General features: G+C 35.9%; 1 protein-coding gene across 1 annotated transcript in view; it reads left to right on the forward strand.

The window, feature by feature from the left end:
- Positions 1-311: 311 nt before the first annotated feature.
- The window catches only part of NKAIN2 (sodium/potassium transporting ATPase interacting 2), a 1,364,766-nt gene continuing 1,348,265 nt past the window's right edge, over positions 312-16,812 (forward strand). Inside the window, exons 1-2 of the mRNA XM_007484504.3 lie at positions 312-799; positions 950-1,141. Of these exons, the coding sequence (XP_007484566.1) occupies positions 1,088-1,141 (54 nt within the window). The 5' untranslated portion in view covers positions 312-799; positions 950-1,087. The remainder of the gene's footprint in view (positions 800-949; positions 1,142-16,812) is intronic.

Consider the following 16,812-nt stretch of genomic DNA (forward strand, 5'->3'; position numbering starts at 1 on the left):
TTCTCCCTGCTGCTGTTACTGCTGCTGCTGCCACCGACACCAGCACCAGCACCAGCACCACTGTCGCTTCCATCTCCTCCTTTTCCCCTTCTGCATTGTGACTGGCACCCGCAGCACCCGCAGCAGTAGCAGCAGCAACACAGCACCAGCCCGGAGAAGTTGACGCCTTTGAAGAGAGGAGGGGGAAAAACCCAGGGGTGGCAAGGCACGGGGTGGGTTAAGGGATTTGTTGTCAGCTAGGGATTAACACATCTGAGGGCGGGTGGTGGAAGGAAAGGGGGGAGGGAGGCTCTGAGAGGAAAGGGGGGGACAGTGGGAAGCCTGAGCTGGAAGGAGCATCACAGTGTTAGCATCAGCTGCTGACGCCCGCTCGGGACACAGGAGCCCGGACTCCTCCGCCCTCAGCGCCCTCTCCCTCCTCCCCATCGCCACTCCGCACCTCCTGCAGGCAGCTTCGCAGCATCACCACCTTGGAGAGTGGCAGTGCTGGGCAGGCATCATCCCGTGCGTCCCCCCCTCCACCTCCAGGGCGCCCCGCGCGCTGCACCCTCTGGGCTCTGACTGCAGCCCATTGAGGTGTTTAGAAAGGGAGCCTAGGCGGCAGCTCTGGCACTTTGAGTGGGTGTGGGGCTAGGAGGAGGAGGGAGGGAGGGAGGGAGGGGGGTGAAACTTTGGAGCCCAGATGACTGTGGGTTCCTCAGTGCTGCGTGGAGGCTGCTGCTACTCCTGCTCCTGGCACCTGGCGCATTTCCCCCGCAGGCACAGCCCGAGGAGCGCTGTTTGCACAGAGGGAGTGAAGGTATGTGTTGCTGGAGTGGCTGCTGCTGCCGCCGCCGCTGTTGTTACTGCTGCTGCCACTGTTGCTGCCGCTACTGCTGCCGCCGCCGCCGCTGCTGCTGCTGCTGACACGGAGCCGCTCCAGCAGGTCCTAATGCCTGTCACTTCCCAGGACGCTGGCAGCAGCAGACAAGAGCCCCTGAGTCCTTCGCAGGTTTGCCTGTCCTTCCCCGCGATCTGATTGGATAAAGTGGGGACTCGACGGTGGCCGACGTGGGACAGTCTGGCTGTGGCAGGGGTCTTGGAAACCATGGGTTATTGCAGTGGCAGGTGCACGCTTATCTTTATCTGTGGCATGCAACTGGTAAGTGACACTTGGGTCCTCTTGTTCTCTAATATGCCTCTCTGATAGTAGGCAGGGGAGTACAATGAAAGGTCTACTGTTGATCAGAATGAAGGAAAGAGGGAAAAAAAAGAAAGATGGAAAATTATGTTGCCTGTATCTGAAATAATTTCAGGTAGATTTACTGTAATTCTAGGGGAGGGTTAGCCCCCTCCCCCTGCTCCTCCACAATTCATCTCCCCCCACATTCTCTCTCTTACCAACTCCACCCATTTCTTACACCCCTCTGAATTCCATTTTGAAAGATGTGGGTTAAACTTGGTGGCTTTGATTTCTTTCAGCAAACTGATATTTCTTGTCTATTCCTTTATGGCTTACATGGTTTTGTTAGTATAAAGAACAGCAATCTCAGGCACAAACAGTTTGTTGTACAAGTGTTAAACCAGTGAATTGTGGAAATCTTGACTTTTTTTCTACTGATATTCCTTTTTATATAGTTACATATATCTATTTGCTTACCATAAAGAATATAGAAGTAAAATACTGGTACCAAATACCTATGTGGGACGAATTGTGTGTTGACGGTCAACGAATGAACTACATTGTATTTTAAAAGTATGTATACCAAGAATTAAGAAATTCTTCAAAGAAGAGAGGAACTTAACAAAAACATGTGCCACATACTGAAACAGTAGCACTCTAAATTTGATCCAGTCCAAAAGCATTTTAGGGAAAAGCATTATCTTATGTTGTCTAAGTTAGCATTCCTAATTTAGATAGTGTTTTGTGTCCACATAGGATGTTGGCTTATGGACTTTGTGAGGAATCTTATGCAACTTACAGAGGCAAGTACTCAACAATGGAAAAAATGTCACATCTTTGAGTTCCAGTTCCCTAAATGTACATATGTAGAGAGGAAAAGGGATTTGAAAGAAGAGAAGGAGTTTAGAGAAAAATAATATAGTTTTCAAGTAGTTAATTTGTTGTGGGACAGAAGCAGCAAGTTAGCATGATTTTAATTTTTTCCTAGTCTGATGAATATCTTTGGTTTGAAAGCCTAACTTAATATGAGTGATGATAAGCATTCTCACTAGTTGTTCCATGAAGGCAGGTGCTAAAGAAAACCAAGGAAGGAAACATTTCTGAGAGGTAAATCATCAAAGCTGTCCATACAAGAAAGAATTTACTAGTAGAACTGACACCAAAATACCTTAAGCTGTATATCATTTGTTATCAAATCTACATATTTTATTCTTATGTTTGACTGAATCTTTTTTGCATGAAGGCTCTTGTTTTGTTGTAGTTTAGTTGTCTTTCCCCTACCTAATACCCCTTTCCCCAATTGGTGATATGTGTTGAGGATATTTTAATCTGAGAATTACTTTTTCTTGTAGTTGGTCTTTAAATAAAGTGAGAATAACCATATATAAAATTTTGAATGTAATCCTTTTATTTTGAGTAATGTTGAAGTATATTTATTTCTTTTAGCATGTTTTTATGAGTTTTAGATGAAATATTTCCTTTTCCCACTGACAGAGACAAAAAAAATGAGAAAGTTTACATTATATGTGCAAAACAATGTCTTTGAATCATCTAAATTGCATACAAGTGGTAGAAGATAAGGAGAATCTTCAAACATTCTCATTTGGAGGGATTGTTCAGAAAAGCAACACATTTGCCAACTCATTGTGTAAAAAAAAATACATGGAACTGTGAGAATGAGTGGGTGGTTAGGAACATTTATACAGAATTTTGTTTAATGGTGATTTAACTTTGAAACATTTAACTTTGTAGTGCTCTGATGGAAGTTAGCTATATGCAATTGCAAACAGTATATTCTGAATAAAAAAATCTCATACTTTTAAAATGATTATAGAGTGCATTTGGAAAAGAGGTAGAATTAAATATACATAGAAACACAAGTCTAAAAGCTTCTTTGTGTGTGTATTTGTGTGTGCATGGATGGCTGAGCTGTCATTTTTCTTGTGAAATAGAAAATAGAAATCACAACTCAGTTTAATAATAAGCCACAGAGCACTTAAAAGTAAGAGTGGTCAATTGCATCAAATATATATTTGGGAATCAAAGGATACTTTTCACTTAAAATCATGTGAGTTTCCCATCCAGACTTTATGTGCCACCAGACTAATATAATTAGCAGCCATGTTAATGCAGATGCAGAACAAAAACAAAGGATGAAGAAAAGCCAATTGGTCTGATTGGGTGAGATAATCATACACTTTAAAAGGGACCAAATTTAACTAATTGTTGATCACAATTGCTTTGAAAAAAAAATCATTATAGATTTTTGATAGATGCCTTTATTTAACATTTTTAAAGTGGCAGAAGAATATAGGTTAATAAAAAGAATACATGTATGTTTCTTTTGGTTTATAGATTATTTTGCTACCTCTCTAATGCTATTTTGAGATAAGTGAATATTATAAACTAAGTTTTCATAATAAGTATTACCCCTGTGTACTTTTGATTGATACCAAAGTTCACACAGGTTTGTGGATTTATTCCTCAAGTTCTTAAGAAGTTCTGTTGTCAAATGACTTTTGCCAAAATGCTTAAATGTTTTGTAGTCAAGAATGGCCCAATGTGCCTCTTCATTTCATTGACTTTTGTATAATCAAAAATTCCAAAGTAAGCAAGCACCAACTCTTCTGAAAGCTCATAATCTTCACTTTATCTGAACTTGAGAAAAAGTATGTTTGGTTTGTTTACCTTTCTTGAGGAAGAAATAAAGTTCATTTTAGTTTTGTTTTATATAGGTGTGTATGTGTGTGTGTTTGTGTATCACTCCTGGTTCTGTTAAATCAGGGCTATTACTTTGACAAATAAGTATTAGATGTTTATGCCATGATTCCTCACCTTCACTTTTAATTAACTTATATGACCATTGTTTGGTGTTTAACAAAAGTTTATATTTGTCACCATGTTGCACCCTCCCCTCAAAAAAGTGAATGCAGTTGGTACTGGGAAATACATTCCAGGAAGACTGTGGAGAAACTTTCATTTCAAGTAAAAGGAAATACTCTCCTTCATCACAAATTAAAATCTCTGCAGCTGTGTGGCTAGGCTAACTTAAGATTTTTGGGTGATTCTTAAGGAAACAGATGTGATCTTTGGAACCAGTTTTGCTGCATGTGCAGAATCAAGAGTTTAAGCTCATAATCTCAAGAAGGTAATTTCTTTTTATCATTTCTGCCCTTAATGCTCTATAACTAAAGATTTCAGATATAGACGAAGAAAATCATCATTGCATTAGTTGTAGTGGACTTTGCAGCAGAAACCACATTTTTTTAGAGCTTTAAGAGAAAAAGTTTGAGCTAGAATGCTTATTATCAGGTTGGAAGGAAACAGTTTTCTTATATACATTTTGAAAAATCCCTTATGTATTTCTAAGTTAAGTCACCTGTGGGGTAGAGTGGACGTAGTACGAGTAGAGGAGTTTTTCCAGGTTGTTAATCCCAAAAGTCACTGATATTTTAGGTCAGCAATTCAAAGGAGCCAAACTTTTGCATTTCATATTTGGTGTCTATAAGTGGCAATTATCAATAAGCATGTGCATCAACTATTGAAAAAATATATTGATTTACATTCAACAAATTAACATTTGAAAATTCCATTCTTGCCATGTGCACTATGAAATATTCCTAACTTGGAGCAGGTGCAACTAACGATTAGCTCTGTGCACATGTGTGTGCAGCTGTGTGAGGAAGCACATTTGAAACTTAATTAAGAATCATCAGTTGCCATCCACTGCACAATTACTAAGCACTTCTAAAGGTACATATATTTGTAGAAGAAGTAGGCCATGACTATTTGGACAGACTGGAAAAGTAAAACACAGATTTATTATAATTATGCAATATTTCCTTGGTGCCTCTGCTGATATAATGCCTTGTTCTTCATTGTGTGATATTTAATGGATTCTTATAAAATAAGGCTTTCAAATTAAATTCCTTGAAAATACATAAAGAAAATGTTATGTATTTCCTAGTCAAGTTTTGCAACTTATTCACCTGAAACATAGATATCTTTCTAAAAAAATGAGTTATGTACCTTCTTTGACATATTTGTTTTATATACATTATTTTTTCTTCTTGGTGTACCTTATGCATAAAATTTGACAACAGTGGTAATTTAGTGGTATCAATATTAGCTCAAATATAAAATATTCAATAAAAGAAAAAGATGCTTAAAGGCATGTACCATATTTGTTTTAAAAATTGGGATAAAGTAAAAGATCGTGAGGTAACATGGTAGACTAAAAAACTGAGGAAGCTAGATGAGGCAGTGGTGGAAAGCATGCTTGACTCTGAGTCAGAAAGACCTCATTTCAAATCCTGCCTCCAACACTTCTTAGCTATGTGACTCTGAGGAAATCACTTCACATCTTTCACCCTCAATTTTCTCATTTATAAAATGGGGATAATAGCATGTAAAGCACAGGACTGTTGTGAGGATCAAATGAGATAACCTGTGCTAAGTGCTTTGTGTGTTTTAAAGTCCTATATAAATGTTAGCTATGTAATATTATTCTTTCTGGTCAGTAGATCTAGTTTAAATTATACTTCTCAATTGTGTGATTATGACCAAATCAATTAGCTCCTCAAACCTTGGATTTCTTCATCTCTAAAATGGAGATAATAATAATTGTACTCTACATCTCATCATTGCTGAGAAAGTACTCTACTCTTCTCAAAGTACTGTATTAATATCAGTTGTTTGTCAAATGATCATCTTGACATCATCTCTTGATTTTCTGTTACTTTTTATGTTTGTCTAGGTATTTTATAGTTCTTTTTTTTTTAAAGATTAAGTATCAGATTGCTCAGATCCATGCTTCAGAGAGAGAGAAGCTCAAGGAAAAGTTTTAAATTTGGTTTGTCCCTTTCTACTGACTAAAAGAATTTCCCATTTGTACATATACACAACAGTCCCTTCTTCTCCACTCACCCAAGGATGTAGAGAGACACCTGCATGGGTTTATTTCCTTGATGTTCTCAGAAAAGTGTTTAAAGCCATGGCATAAGCTTTATTAAAGGACAAATTATGTTCATGGGCATTGACTTAGCCATAAGAAGGGTCCATTACAATTGTATGGTCTTTGGATTGTAGGTAGCCTTAGTATCAGATGCTAGCTTTTGGCTTTGCTGAAATTCAAAGAAGAAATAGCTTGATATGATAGAAAGAACTCTTGGAATAAGGAAGACCTGATTTCAAATCCCTATTCTAACACATACTTGTGAAATAGGGAATAATATTATTTTCATTATCTATTTATGAGTTTCTATGAGTTGTAATAAGAAAAGATTTGTGTCAAAAATTGAACATTCATCAAACATATGAATAATGGCTAGTTAAGATCAGAGGTATTTTTTTTTTGGCTTGGCTTGGCTTGGTTTTGATCTTTTTGTTCACTGTGAGAAAAAAAAACTGATAGAATAGGATGTTAATATGTGCAAATCTATATATTTCAAATAAATTTCTTAAATTCTATGTCATCTTTGGCAAGTAATTTAACCTCCTAATTCTCCATTTCCATAGGCATAAAAGGATAATAATGCCTATCTAATAATATTTGTAATAAAGATATTTGTATATGTTCAAAAGTACTTTAAAACATGAATTATTGTTACTTATAACCAACATTTTGAAGTATGAACTGATCTATGTTATTATGTGTAATGAAAACATAATTTTGAAATGATGAAAAATTATACCCTTAAGCAATTTGAGTATATAATATTAATAGAATTAATGCTTTAGCCTGTATATGTCAAAAGGTTTTCCAAAAATCAGGAGAGAAATGTTGCATCTAAATTTGCATTGTTTCATTCCTTTCTTCTCCAAAACACACATCTTTTTCTCCTTTGGATTGTTAATTTGTAACATTAATTATTTTCCTTTATTGTAATATTTGACATTAGACATGTAGGTTAGTTGTGTGCAGTTGACCAGAAAGCCTTTCTGTAGTCAGCATAGGTTTTATCTTAAGTAATAATTAAAATAATTTTAATAGTAACTTTTTAATCAAAAGAAACAATTGAATTATATTCTGTTAATCTCAAAGGGAATAGAAAGTGTTGTCAACTTCTTTCTCTTGACTGTCTATCAAATGTATGACCATGTATCAAAATATACTTATAATTTACCAACTGGGCATCCTACAAATGTTATATTTCCTCCCAACATATATTCCTTGTATACTTTAACATACCATTTCTACTTTTAACTCATTTTTATGTGCCCCTATCTCTGTTTATGCCTATAACTATATAATCTCATACTTATATAATACTTGGTCTTTATGTATTTATAGTCTTTATGTATGTGTATAGGAAACATGCTGGCATATGAGAGGGTCATTTTTATTTAAAAGGAGTAATTTCCCTCCTTATAAATTACATATTTTTCTTCTTTTCACCCACCAGAAAACATTAGGTCTAAAGAAAGTTTATGAACATCTCAATTTTATCTAGTTTGTTATGGAAGTTGTTTTCCATTCATGAATGGGAACAGCTTATTATCAAAATAATAAATTATTCTGTGAATAACAAGTAAGTTATAAGTTTTATGCTTATGCATGGATCTTATTTTATATTGTTTACTATGAACATTTCCTTAATATCCAATTGTTTGTTAGATGCCAAAAATATTTTATGAATATATTTTAATAGTTTTTCTATATTAATAGCAATTTTATATATAAAGCTTTTTAAGTGCTTTATTTTTATGTAAAACTTTTAAGTTTTGCAAAGTGTTTTGAAATATTCTATCATTTATTTCACCATAAGCCTGGGGAATAAGTACTATTCTTATCTCCAATTTACAGATAAGGAAACTGCAACATATAGCATTTAAGTGACTTGCCTAGGGCCACATAGCTAATAAATGTTTTAGGTTAGGTTTAAATCCAAGTCTTCCAGTCTGTAGTCTAGTGCTCTATCTACTTTGCTACTTAGTGACCTCTTTTAAATTATTTTTGTGCTTTCCTGATTTTATGCCTTTAAATTTTTTTTTATTCTATTCAACAAATATAAATTAAGACCAACATTGCACTGGTCAGTCTGTTGGGATTAAGAGATAGAATAATATCTTCCTTTATAAGAATTTATAATTTATAAGGAAAAGAAAGATATGCACATTTAATTATAATGCAAGGCAAAATGTAAATTAAAAGGGGATTTGATGAAATGTTATTAATAATCTGAACAATTTCATGTCTACCAGATCAGATAAGACTTCACAAAGTTTAGCCTGGAAGAGAGGAAAGAGGACATTCTAGGTAAGGTATAATCTGAGCCAAAGGTGAATAAGGGAAAGGGCAAGATGTGAATGTAATTATAATTTAATCTAGTTTATTACTTAGATAATATAAAAGGAGGTGGGATACTGTTTGACATAAGGTTGGACAAAAGGTTGAAGACTTATTGTGAGTGTACTTGAATGAAATAACTGGGTTTTCAGATGAGAGCCAAATATTTTTTTAAACAAGAAAGTAATATTAGTGGTGCATTAAGTTAATTTGGATAAAATGTGAAGGATGGATTGGATAGAGAGTTCTAAAGGAAGAAAATCACTTAGGAACCCCTTAAAATTATAAAGACAAGCAATTATGAAGGTATAAACTCAAATTCAAGTAGTTACAGTGGGAGGAAAGGATATTATGCTAGAGAAAATGACATGGTAGAATGGAGAAGACTTGACAAATGATTAGATATAAGTGAGGAAAAAAGAAGAGTCAAAGATGCCCCCAAAGTTTTCTAAATGCCTAGGAGCCTTAATTAACACTAATGTTATTTATGTTGGTTTTGGCTTAATCATGCAAGACAAGAAGCATAGCATAGTGGATTAAGATTTTGCTTCAGTCAGGAAGATTATTCAAGATATACCTCTGACCCATATTGGCTTCATCAATTTGCTTTGTAAATCAATTAATCTCTCAGTGTCTCAGGCAACTCCTACAAATAATATGTTTCCAAAGAGTTGTAGATCTGCTTTGTTAGAAGTTTTCTAACTAGTAGACCCTATCCTAATTAAATAACAGAACTAAACAAAAATTAAATGTTTAATACTAAAAACAAACATATCCGTCAGATATTCTTGCATTCACAAATGATCATTACATGATTATCTAGATTATGAGATGGTGCCCTGGGATGTTTGCATATATCTGATTGTTTTTGGAGTTACTAGTGAAAAAGGAATCTAGGGAGGGGTTTCTGATCTGTTATCATTCCTACTGGATTTCTGTTGATAGCAATGACTTTTAACAATGTCTCACAATCATAAAGGTTCACAAATTTTAAATAAATAAAAAAAGAGACTAGTTAAAAATATATGCATTAGTATATATTCCTTTGCTTCAAGTTATAGTTCATTATGTAGGAAGCTATGATGAAGAGTGAATACATGGATTTTTTTCTCCTTTTCCTTTTCGTCCATTCTTCCTTTCAAGCCATTCTTCTCTCCTTTTGATTTTTTTTTTTTGCACCCTTTTCCAGCAGGTCAATTCTGACTTTCAGTGTCTGTGCTTCTGATTCCAGATGATCTATTTTGCTTTTCAGGCTACCAGTTTTCTTTTGCCATTTTTCTTCAACCTGTCTTATTTGATTTTTAAGTTCCTTTTTGAGGTTCTCCATAGCCTGGAACCAATTCTCTGGATTTTTTGAGGCTTTGCTTGATGTTTCCTGGATCTCATCCTCATCCACTGGTTCTGTTCTTTGGTCCGTAAATACCCCTACATAAGCTTTAAATTGTAGCTTTTATTTTTCTCTCTTTTTTACTCATTTTATTTACCTATTTTTTCTTCTCCCCTATGGACTATGTAGACTTGTTGACTTTCTGAACCAGAGTGTTTGAGCTATTCTGCCCTTAAGCCAAATCTCTTTTCTCACTTCTTTGCTGGTAAACTGGATTCAACTGGTTGAGGTAACCTGCTGAGCTGGCCTGTCCTGGGGCAAAATTTTCACTATAGCCAGTAGACCTAGGATGTCCAGCCAGATGGCCCCACCCTGTTCCTCCCTGCCAGTCCTTGTTATAGCCTTGGACTACATGTCCTGGGCCAGAGTTGAACACTTGTGGCTACTGTCTCTTCCTGGGTCTCACAAAGACAACTTAGTCTTTTCACAAGTCTTGGCATAGTGGGTGGGAGAGAGTGTTTGGCGGGCTGGCTCCCCCAAGTTCCTCCTGGTCAGCCACTGTTTTCAGAGCTCTGGGCCAAATGTGGTGGGTCAGAGGTGAACTTTTGTAGCTGCTGTCTCTGGGGGCTGGAGGTGGGCTCTGTAATAATTAAAATTTAGGGGAAACTGAGGCAGGTAGAACTTAGTTTCTCTCTGTAAGGAGTATTATTATTTTTAGGGTTTTATTAAAAGTTGAGAATTTGAGAATATACAAGTAAGAGAAGCACATGCTAGGTGGGCCGAGAGGCCCATTTTAACCTCACCTACATCTTGAAAGAGCCCTCTGCTTGCAAGCAGAAACAAGAAAAAGAGCCTAGGTGTCAGTTTAAGTACCCCATCTCAGCTCTCTGCCCAGGTGAGGTTACAAGGCATTTTGGGAAGTAAGCAAGGACTTCTGGGAAATGGAGTTCTGGGTTCAAGTCTCCATTTTTACAGCTCACACAATGCCAGGTCTTATCCTGGGGTCTCAGTGTGCTGGATGGGAGAGGGTGTCTCCCCCTTTTCCCATGAAAATAGCTGGACTGTGCCTACCTTTCAAGTTGTTTTTGGTAAGATAGTTACGTGGCTTATTCTTCTTGTTGGGTTTGGATTTCTTTTTTCTTTGAAGCATGATATAAATATTGGTTTGGAATGCTTGTTGGAGAGGTTATAGCTATTGGGTCTCCTAAGCCACCCTCTAGGCTCCTCCCCAATACATAGATTTTTTGATTGGTAGTTTTATTTTGTTTTGATTTCTTTCCCCTTTGTTTCTGGGCTTTATTTGTTAAATATATCCACATTGTCATAACTGAATGTCATTTAAATGAAATTGGACTGGGGTGAAGTTGAAAATAAAGGATTATCTTTTAAAATTAGCCATATAACACAACTTTTAACCCCTCTTCTTTGTCCCCACCCCAACCCAGTAGTGGAGGAAGAAGGTCTTCCTCTCATATTCAAGCCTCCTTGCAAATTCTGTTACCCTGAATTATTAATAGGTAATTTGGGTAAAGGGAAGCCCATATCTATGTGTAATTGGTCCAGTTGCCATTTATTAGAGTTGGCAAGAATTTCCTGTGGTCTCTCTGACTGTGTGTAGGGGGAAAAATCTTCTGTTGCATTGGTCTTTTGCAGAGTACATCACCAACAGCTGGAGAGACTTGTCCTTTGGATTTATCAGTTGATAATAGTATTCTTGTTTGTGAAGTAGAAAATCAAAATCATTTGATTCAATGAAGAAGTGTATTCCTGAAGGCAAGAAGGATAGGTAGTGGGAGTGGGACTTAGTGGCAGAGATTCACAGAATCATGGAATCTCAGAGTATGAAGGAATGGTCAGAAACTATAAGTAATAAAGTAATAATAAAAGAGGAGTAATAAAGATTCTCTTTGAAGATGTTTACTAATCACTCTCCACTGAAACAGTCTATTCCAATTTTAGATAGCTCTAATTGCTGGGAAGTTTACCCTTAAATCAAGACTAAGTCTGCCTCTCTGTAACTTCCACCCACTGTTTCTAATTTGAGACCAAGATGAACAAGTTGTATCTCCTCCATGGAATAGTTCTTCAAATACTTGAAGATTACTGTTGTAAGTCTGCACCACCTCAGTCCCTAGCAATGTCTTCTATTCTTTTGGCTTAATTATATATCCATTTCTTTTAACTAGTTGTCATATGGTATAATCTCTATTATCCTTTTGATTCCAGAGATGTGTTCTAGGCTTGGACATGCTACTCATTAGCTATGTAACTTTAGACAATTGCATCCATCTCTTTGAGGTTCACTTTCTTCATCTGGAAAATGAAAATGTGGGAGTAGATGATCTCTAAAGTACCCTAACTTCCTCCATGAATATGTCAATATGTCAAGTAAAGAACTCTGGATATAATCTAATTGACATATTTCCCCTATTGATTGATAGTTTCAATCTATTACAGACTTGAGATAGGTTACACAGGAATGAAGTAACAGGTGTTTTGGCCCAAGGTATATAAGGTTAGCATATATTGTGAAAACTAGGCTTTTTGGTTGGAGCCTGATATATTCAAATAGGAAGATATTTATTTAAGGTGTAAAGGGGACTGTGTGTTTATTCAGGCAAAGTGAAGCGGAATTGAGGCCATTATCTGGGTAATTGGGTGGGGGGAGCCTCCATAACCTGCCTTGTAGAAATAAAAGCATTTCTTAGCTTCCTCAAATTCACTGATAATTGCTCCTTTTTGCATTTGCCCAGCTAACAGTTGCTTCCTGAAATGCCTGCAAGGAAAAGCTTTCTTAGTAAATGAGTTTGCCTAATTCAAAGTGTAGTTTCTGTCCTACCTAGAAGCTAAAGAAGAGGAAATAATGATAACAGCTTAGCAACTGGGCCTTAAAGGATTGAACTAATACAAAAAAGAGGGCAGAAGAGAAAAGTAGGAGGTCACCTGGGAAAGTGCCAACAGCATGTATTAGATGTGGGTCTGCTTTAGAAAATACTTCTTCTATGGTCTATCCTATCTCTTCCTATAAGCTTTCCACCACCCCTCTACAGTCAGTGAAAAGTATATATTGAGTGTGTTTTTTGAGTTAAGTTTTTGCTAGATACTGATTTTAACTACTGATCAAAAACTAGTACTAAGATTGAGACGGTTTAGGGATATTGCTATATTATTTATTTTGCTAATGGAAAGATTTAACAATTTTTTTTATCCTTAATCATTATAAAAACTAGTTTGAGGGGGCAGCTGGGTAGCTCAGTGGATTGAGAGCCAGACCTAGAGATGGGAGGTCCTAGGTTCAAATCTGGCCTCAGACACTTCCCAGATGTGTGACCTTGGGCAAGTCACTTAACCCCCATTGCCTAGCCCTTACCACTCTTCTACCTTGGAGCCATTACACAGTATTGACTCCAATACAGAAGGTAAGGGTTTAAAAAAAAAAACTAGTTTGACCTTCATTTTTGAAAGAGGGCAAAAGCCATGAGGAGGTGATGTCCTGACTTTAAGTGAGGCAGAGGTTAACAAAGTTATCAGCCTCCCTCTCTTGCAGAATCATAGAAGTCCAAAGTCTAGTGGTAGAACAAAAGTCTAGAGATGTCCTGGAATTCAGTTGATGTCCTTAGTGTTTTCAATGTCTGACTCTTAGTGCTTCACAGTGCCTTCTTCTACAGCCTTCATAGCTATTGGACTAAATTGTTCACACTTCCCATTCTGCAGGGGAAAGATTTCATGTGTTTGTGGATAGTAATAATAGTTTGGAAGGGTTTTCCAATTGCTCTTATGAGAAAGTCTTCTTTCTTAAGGACTTTTAGCAATTTAAAAGCAAAATTTTATGAATGGATTAAACTTCAAAATACATCCCCTTCTTGAATATGCATTCTGAATCCTAGTACCCTTTCCTAGACATGAGGGCATGTAAATCTTTCTGCTCTCTCCTCGTCTTTGATAAGCTGCCACATATCAGACATGTACTTTCTTCTTGGAGAATCCTTGAATTGTTTTAAAATATGTCTCAGGACTTTTATTATTCTTTGTAGTTGTTATAATTTCTCTCCCTTCTAAAATCAATTGTCATTTACCTATTTATGTACATACTGTATCTCCCCTATCTTTAGTATAAAATAATCTCTCTGAGACAAGTTCTACTTTTTGGTTTTATCTTTATATCCTCAATGCCTAGAGTAGTAACTTGTTGAATGAGGAACATTATGTTTGCTTAATTAGGTATTATACACTAATTCCAAAAGAGAAGGGAATTATTTTGAAATAGCCCAGAACTAAGTTATATGAACAGATAATTTGGAGGAAATGCCTAACATAACATAAGCATGGGAAAATATCTGAAAATGGCATCTATCAATGAGTAGTATACTTTTTTTAATGCTAAATCTCCTCTCTAAAATTAACACAGATATATTTTCAGAAAAAGAACAAATTTGAGCCCCTAAATTTAATTAAAATATGGGGTCAAAAAGAAAGGAAATAGAGGCAAAATGGGGAGAAAGACCTATTAAGGTCTGGGAAGGAAAGAAGATAGCTTCCTTGGTAAAGCAGTTGCCCATGAATTGAAGGATATATTGCTGGGTTCTTTTGCTCTGACAGTCCTTCTAACATAGATATGGGAAAATTTGAAGACATGTTATTGAACATTTAATGAATTTAGGCCTCCATCTACTCATTCTCTCCTGAGGAATTCATTATAAAGACCAATATGTCCAGTGTCACCTTCTAGACTAGCCTATCATGAGCCATACTGCCCTTCATCATAGCTTCTGAAGATACTTCTCCTTCAAGATAGCTTATTAGTTGGAAATACTGGAAGAATTCATTTCAATAAGGGTATACTTAAGTTGTGGTGTCACTTTTTTTTCTCTTTTAAGTTTGATTGATGTTTTTTATCTCTCCCACCAAACCTCTCTTAAGAACAAAAACTTACTAATTAAAATGAAAATCAACCAACTCCTCTATCATATCTCAAAGTTGTATAGGAAATATTCTACTCCCACACCACCCCATCTTCTCATCATCCCAGCTCTATAATGAAAGATAAAAGATATAGTTTTCTATTTCTTTTTTCTAAGATTGGTCATTTTAATTACACAATATTAAAATTACTACCTTCAAAATTTCTCATCCTGTCACCTGGGAATTTTAATTTTCAGGGTGCTATGATGTAAGAGATAGGGGCTGAGGATTCTTTGAGGAAGTCAGCAGGCTTCCTGTAACCTGTGTTGACTACCTTGTACCCCAGGGATATGATGACAGTAGATTTTGTCATGACATATGCAAGATACACTATAACATTTTTGTGGTGGATGTCCTGCCCAAGATAATTTTCCCCTTCTTTAAGACCTCTCACTATTGACAAAGCACCCATCTATCCGATAGTAAGAAGAGATGACTTAGACACCAAAGTAACACACTTTTTGTATGTCATGGATGTTTTGTTAGTCTGATGATCTTGTCTCAGAATAACATTTTTTAGTTCATGAAATAAAAGATATATGCCTACAAAGGACACAAAATATATTGAAATATAGTTATCTGTTTGTCTCTCTGTCTAGCTATCTATCATCTACGTAAGTTTGTATCTTAAAGCCCATGTTAAGAACCCCTGATCCTGAGGTATATCCTACTTTGTTTTCTGGTGTGACTAGAAGAGATTGAACAAGTTTCTGCTTGAATATTTTTATATCCTTTTGTTTAGGCAGAGGATAAATATTAGAGAACCGTACAAAAATATTATCCCCTGAGCTAGTGTCATTCCTAAAGAGGCAAAATTACACCTTACATATTTCAAGCCACAACTGACCTGGTAAGACAATAAAGTACCAGAAGATGGACTTGAAAAGTTGGGGAAGATCTAGCAAGATCTTGCTCTGCTTGAATGGATAGCACCAATCCAATCATTCTGCTTGTAAAGTTCTTCCTTTTCTCATTATATCATATTGTCAGAAGCTTGAGTGTGGGCAAGTAGTCTGCATTTAGTAACAAAGTATAAATCAATAAAGAAAACATTGTCATCGATATTTCTCAGCATACAAGCATCTAAAAGATCATTGAGACAACTTCAGTGTTTTTCCCTCTTCCTCGCTCCATTTTCTTAGGACCACATAGACAAAGATTATAAAACTAAAAAACACATTTTTGGAGCAGATAAAACATTGTACTTGCCTCACATAACTTTACCTGACATATTTTATCAGAATGAACATAGTCATTAAAATAAGAATTTTTAAAATTCAGAAAAAAGTAATATATTATTTTTCTAGTATCCCAAGACACATTAAGATGTAATAGCATAAAATAATTTGTTTATTGAATTGGATTAAAACCAGTATGTGGTCTGGGGAATAATATATCATCATCATTTGCAGGAGGTCCAAGGAAGTTTTCTTGGAGATTTTGACATCTAATTAGGCTCTAAAGAATGGGTAGAAATGCAAAAAACAAAAAAAGAGGAGGAATTGCAACCCAAGCACAAGTATTAAGGGCAGAATCAAAGATATGGGAAGGAGCATAGTGTGTTTGGACAGCTAAGAATAAAATAATCTGACTGAAACATAGGGTAATGTGATGAAGTCAGGTAATAATATAAGGCAGCAAAATAGGGTGGTGCTAAAAGACTATGAATGTTAGGCAGAATAGCTATATGTTTAATCAGTAGTATACCACTGATAATTTTAAAGCAGAGACCAAATGCCCAATTCTGCAATATGATTGGATAGCCATAATGGAAAATTAATATAGTGGTGGTATGAAGGATGGATTGGGGTACAGAAAGAGTAGAATTTGTTAGGTCTCTTAAGTAATTCCTACAGCAATTTGAGCAGGGATACGGTCCAATATTCTAGGATATTTCCATAAGAACAGAAGGTAGAGAATGCATAAAAGAGACAATATGATATCATAATAGCTAGTAAGACTTGGTAATCAGCTAGATATGGAAAGTGAGAGAGAAGAAGAATTAAAGATAATTCCAAAGTTTCAAATGGGGAATTGGATGAATTGTGGTGACATTAGCAAAAGTAGTAATGA

Source organism: Monodelphis domestica, chromosome 2 (genome assembly GCF_027887165.1).
Source record: "Monodelphis domestica isolate mMonDom1 chromosome 2, mMonDom1.pri, whole genome shotgun sequence".
NCBI lineage: Eukaryota > Metazoa > Chordata > Mammalia > Didelphimorphia > Didelphidae > Monodelphis > Monodelphis domestica.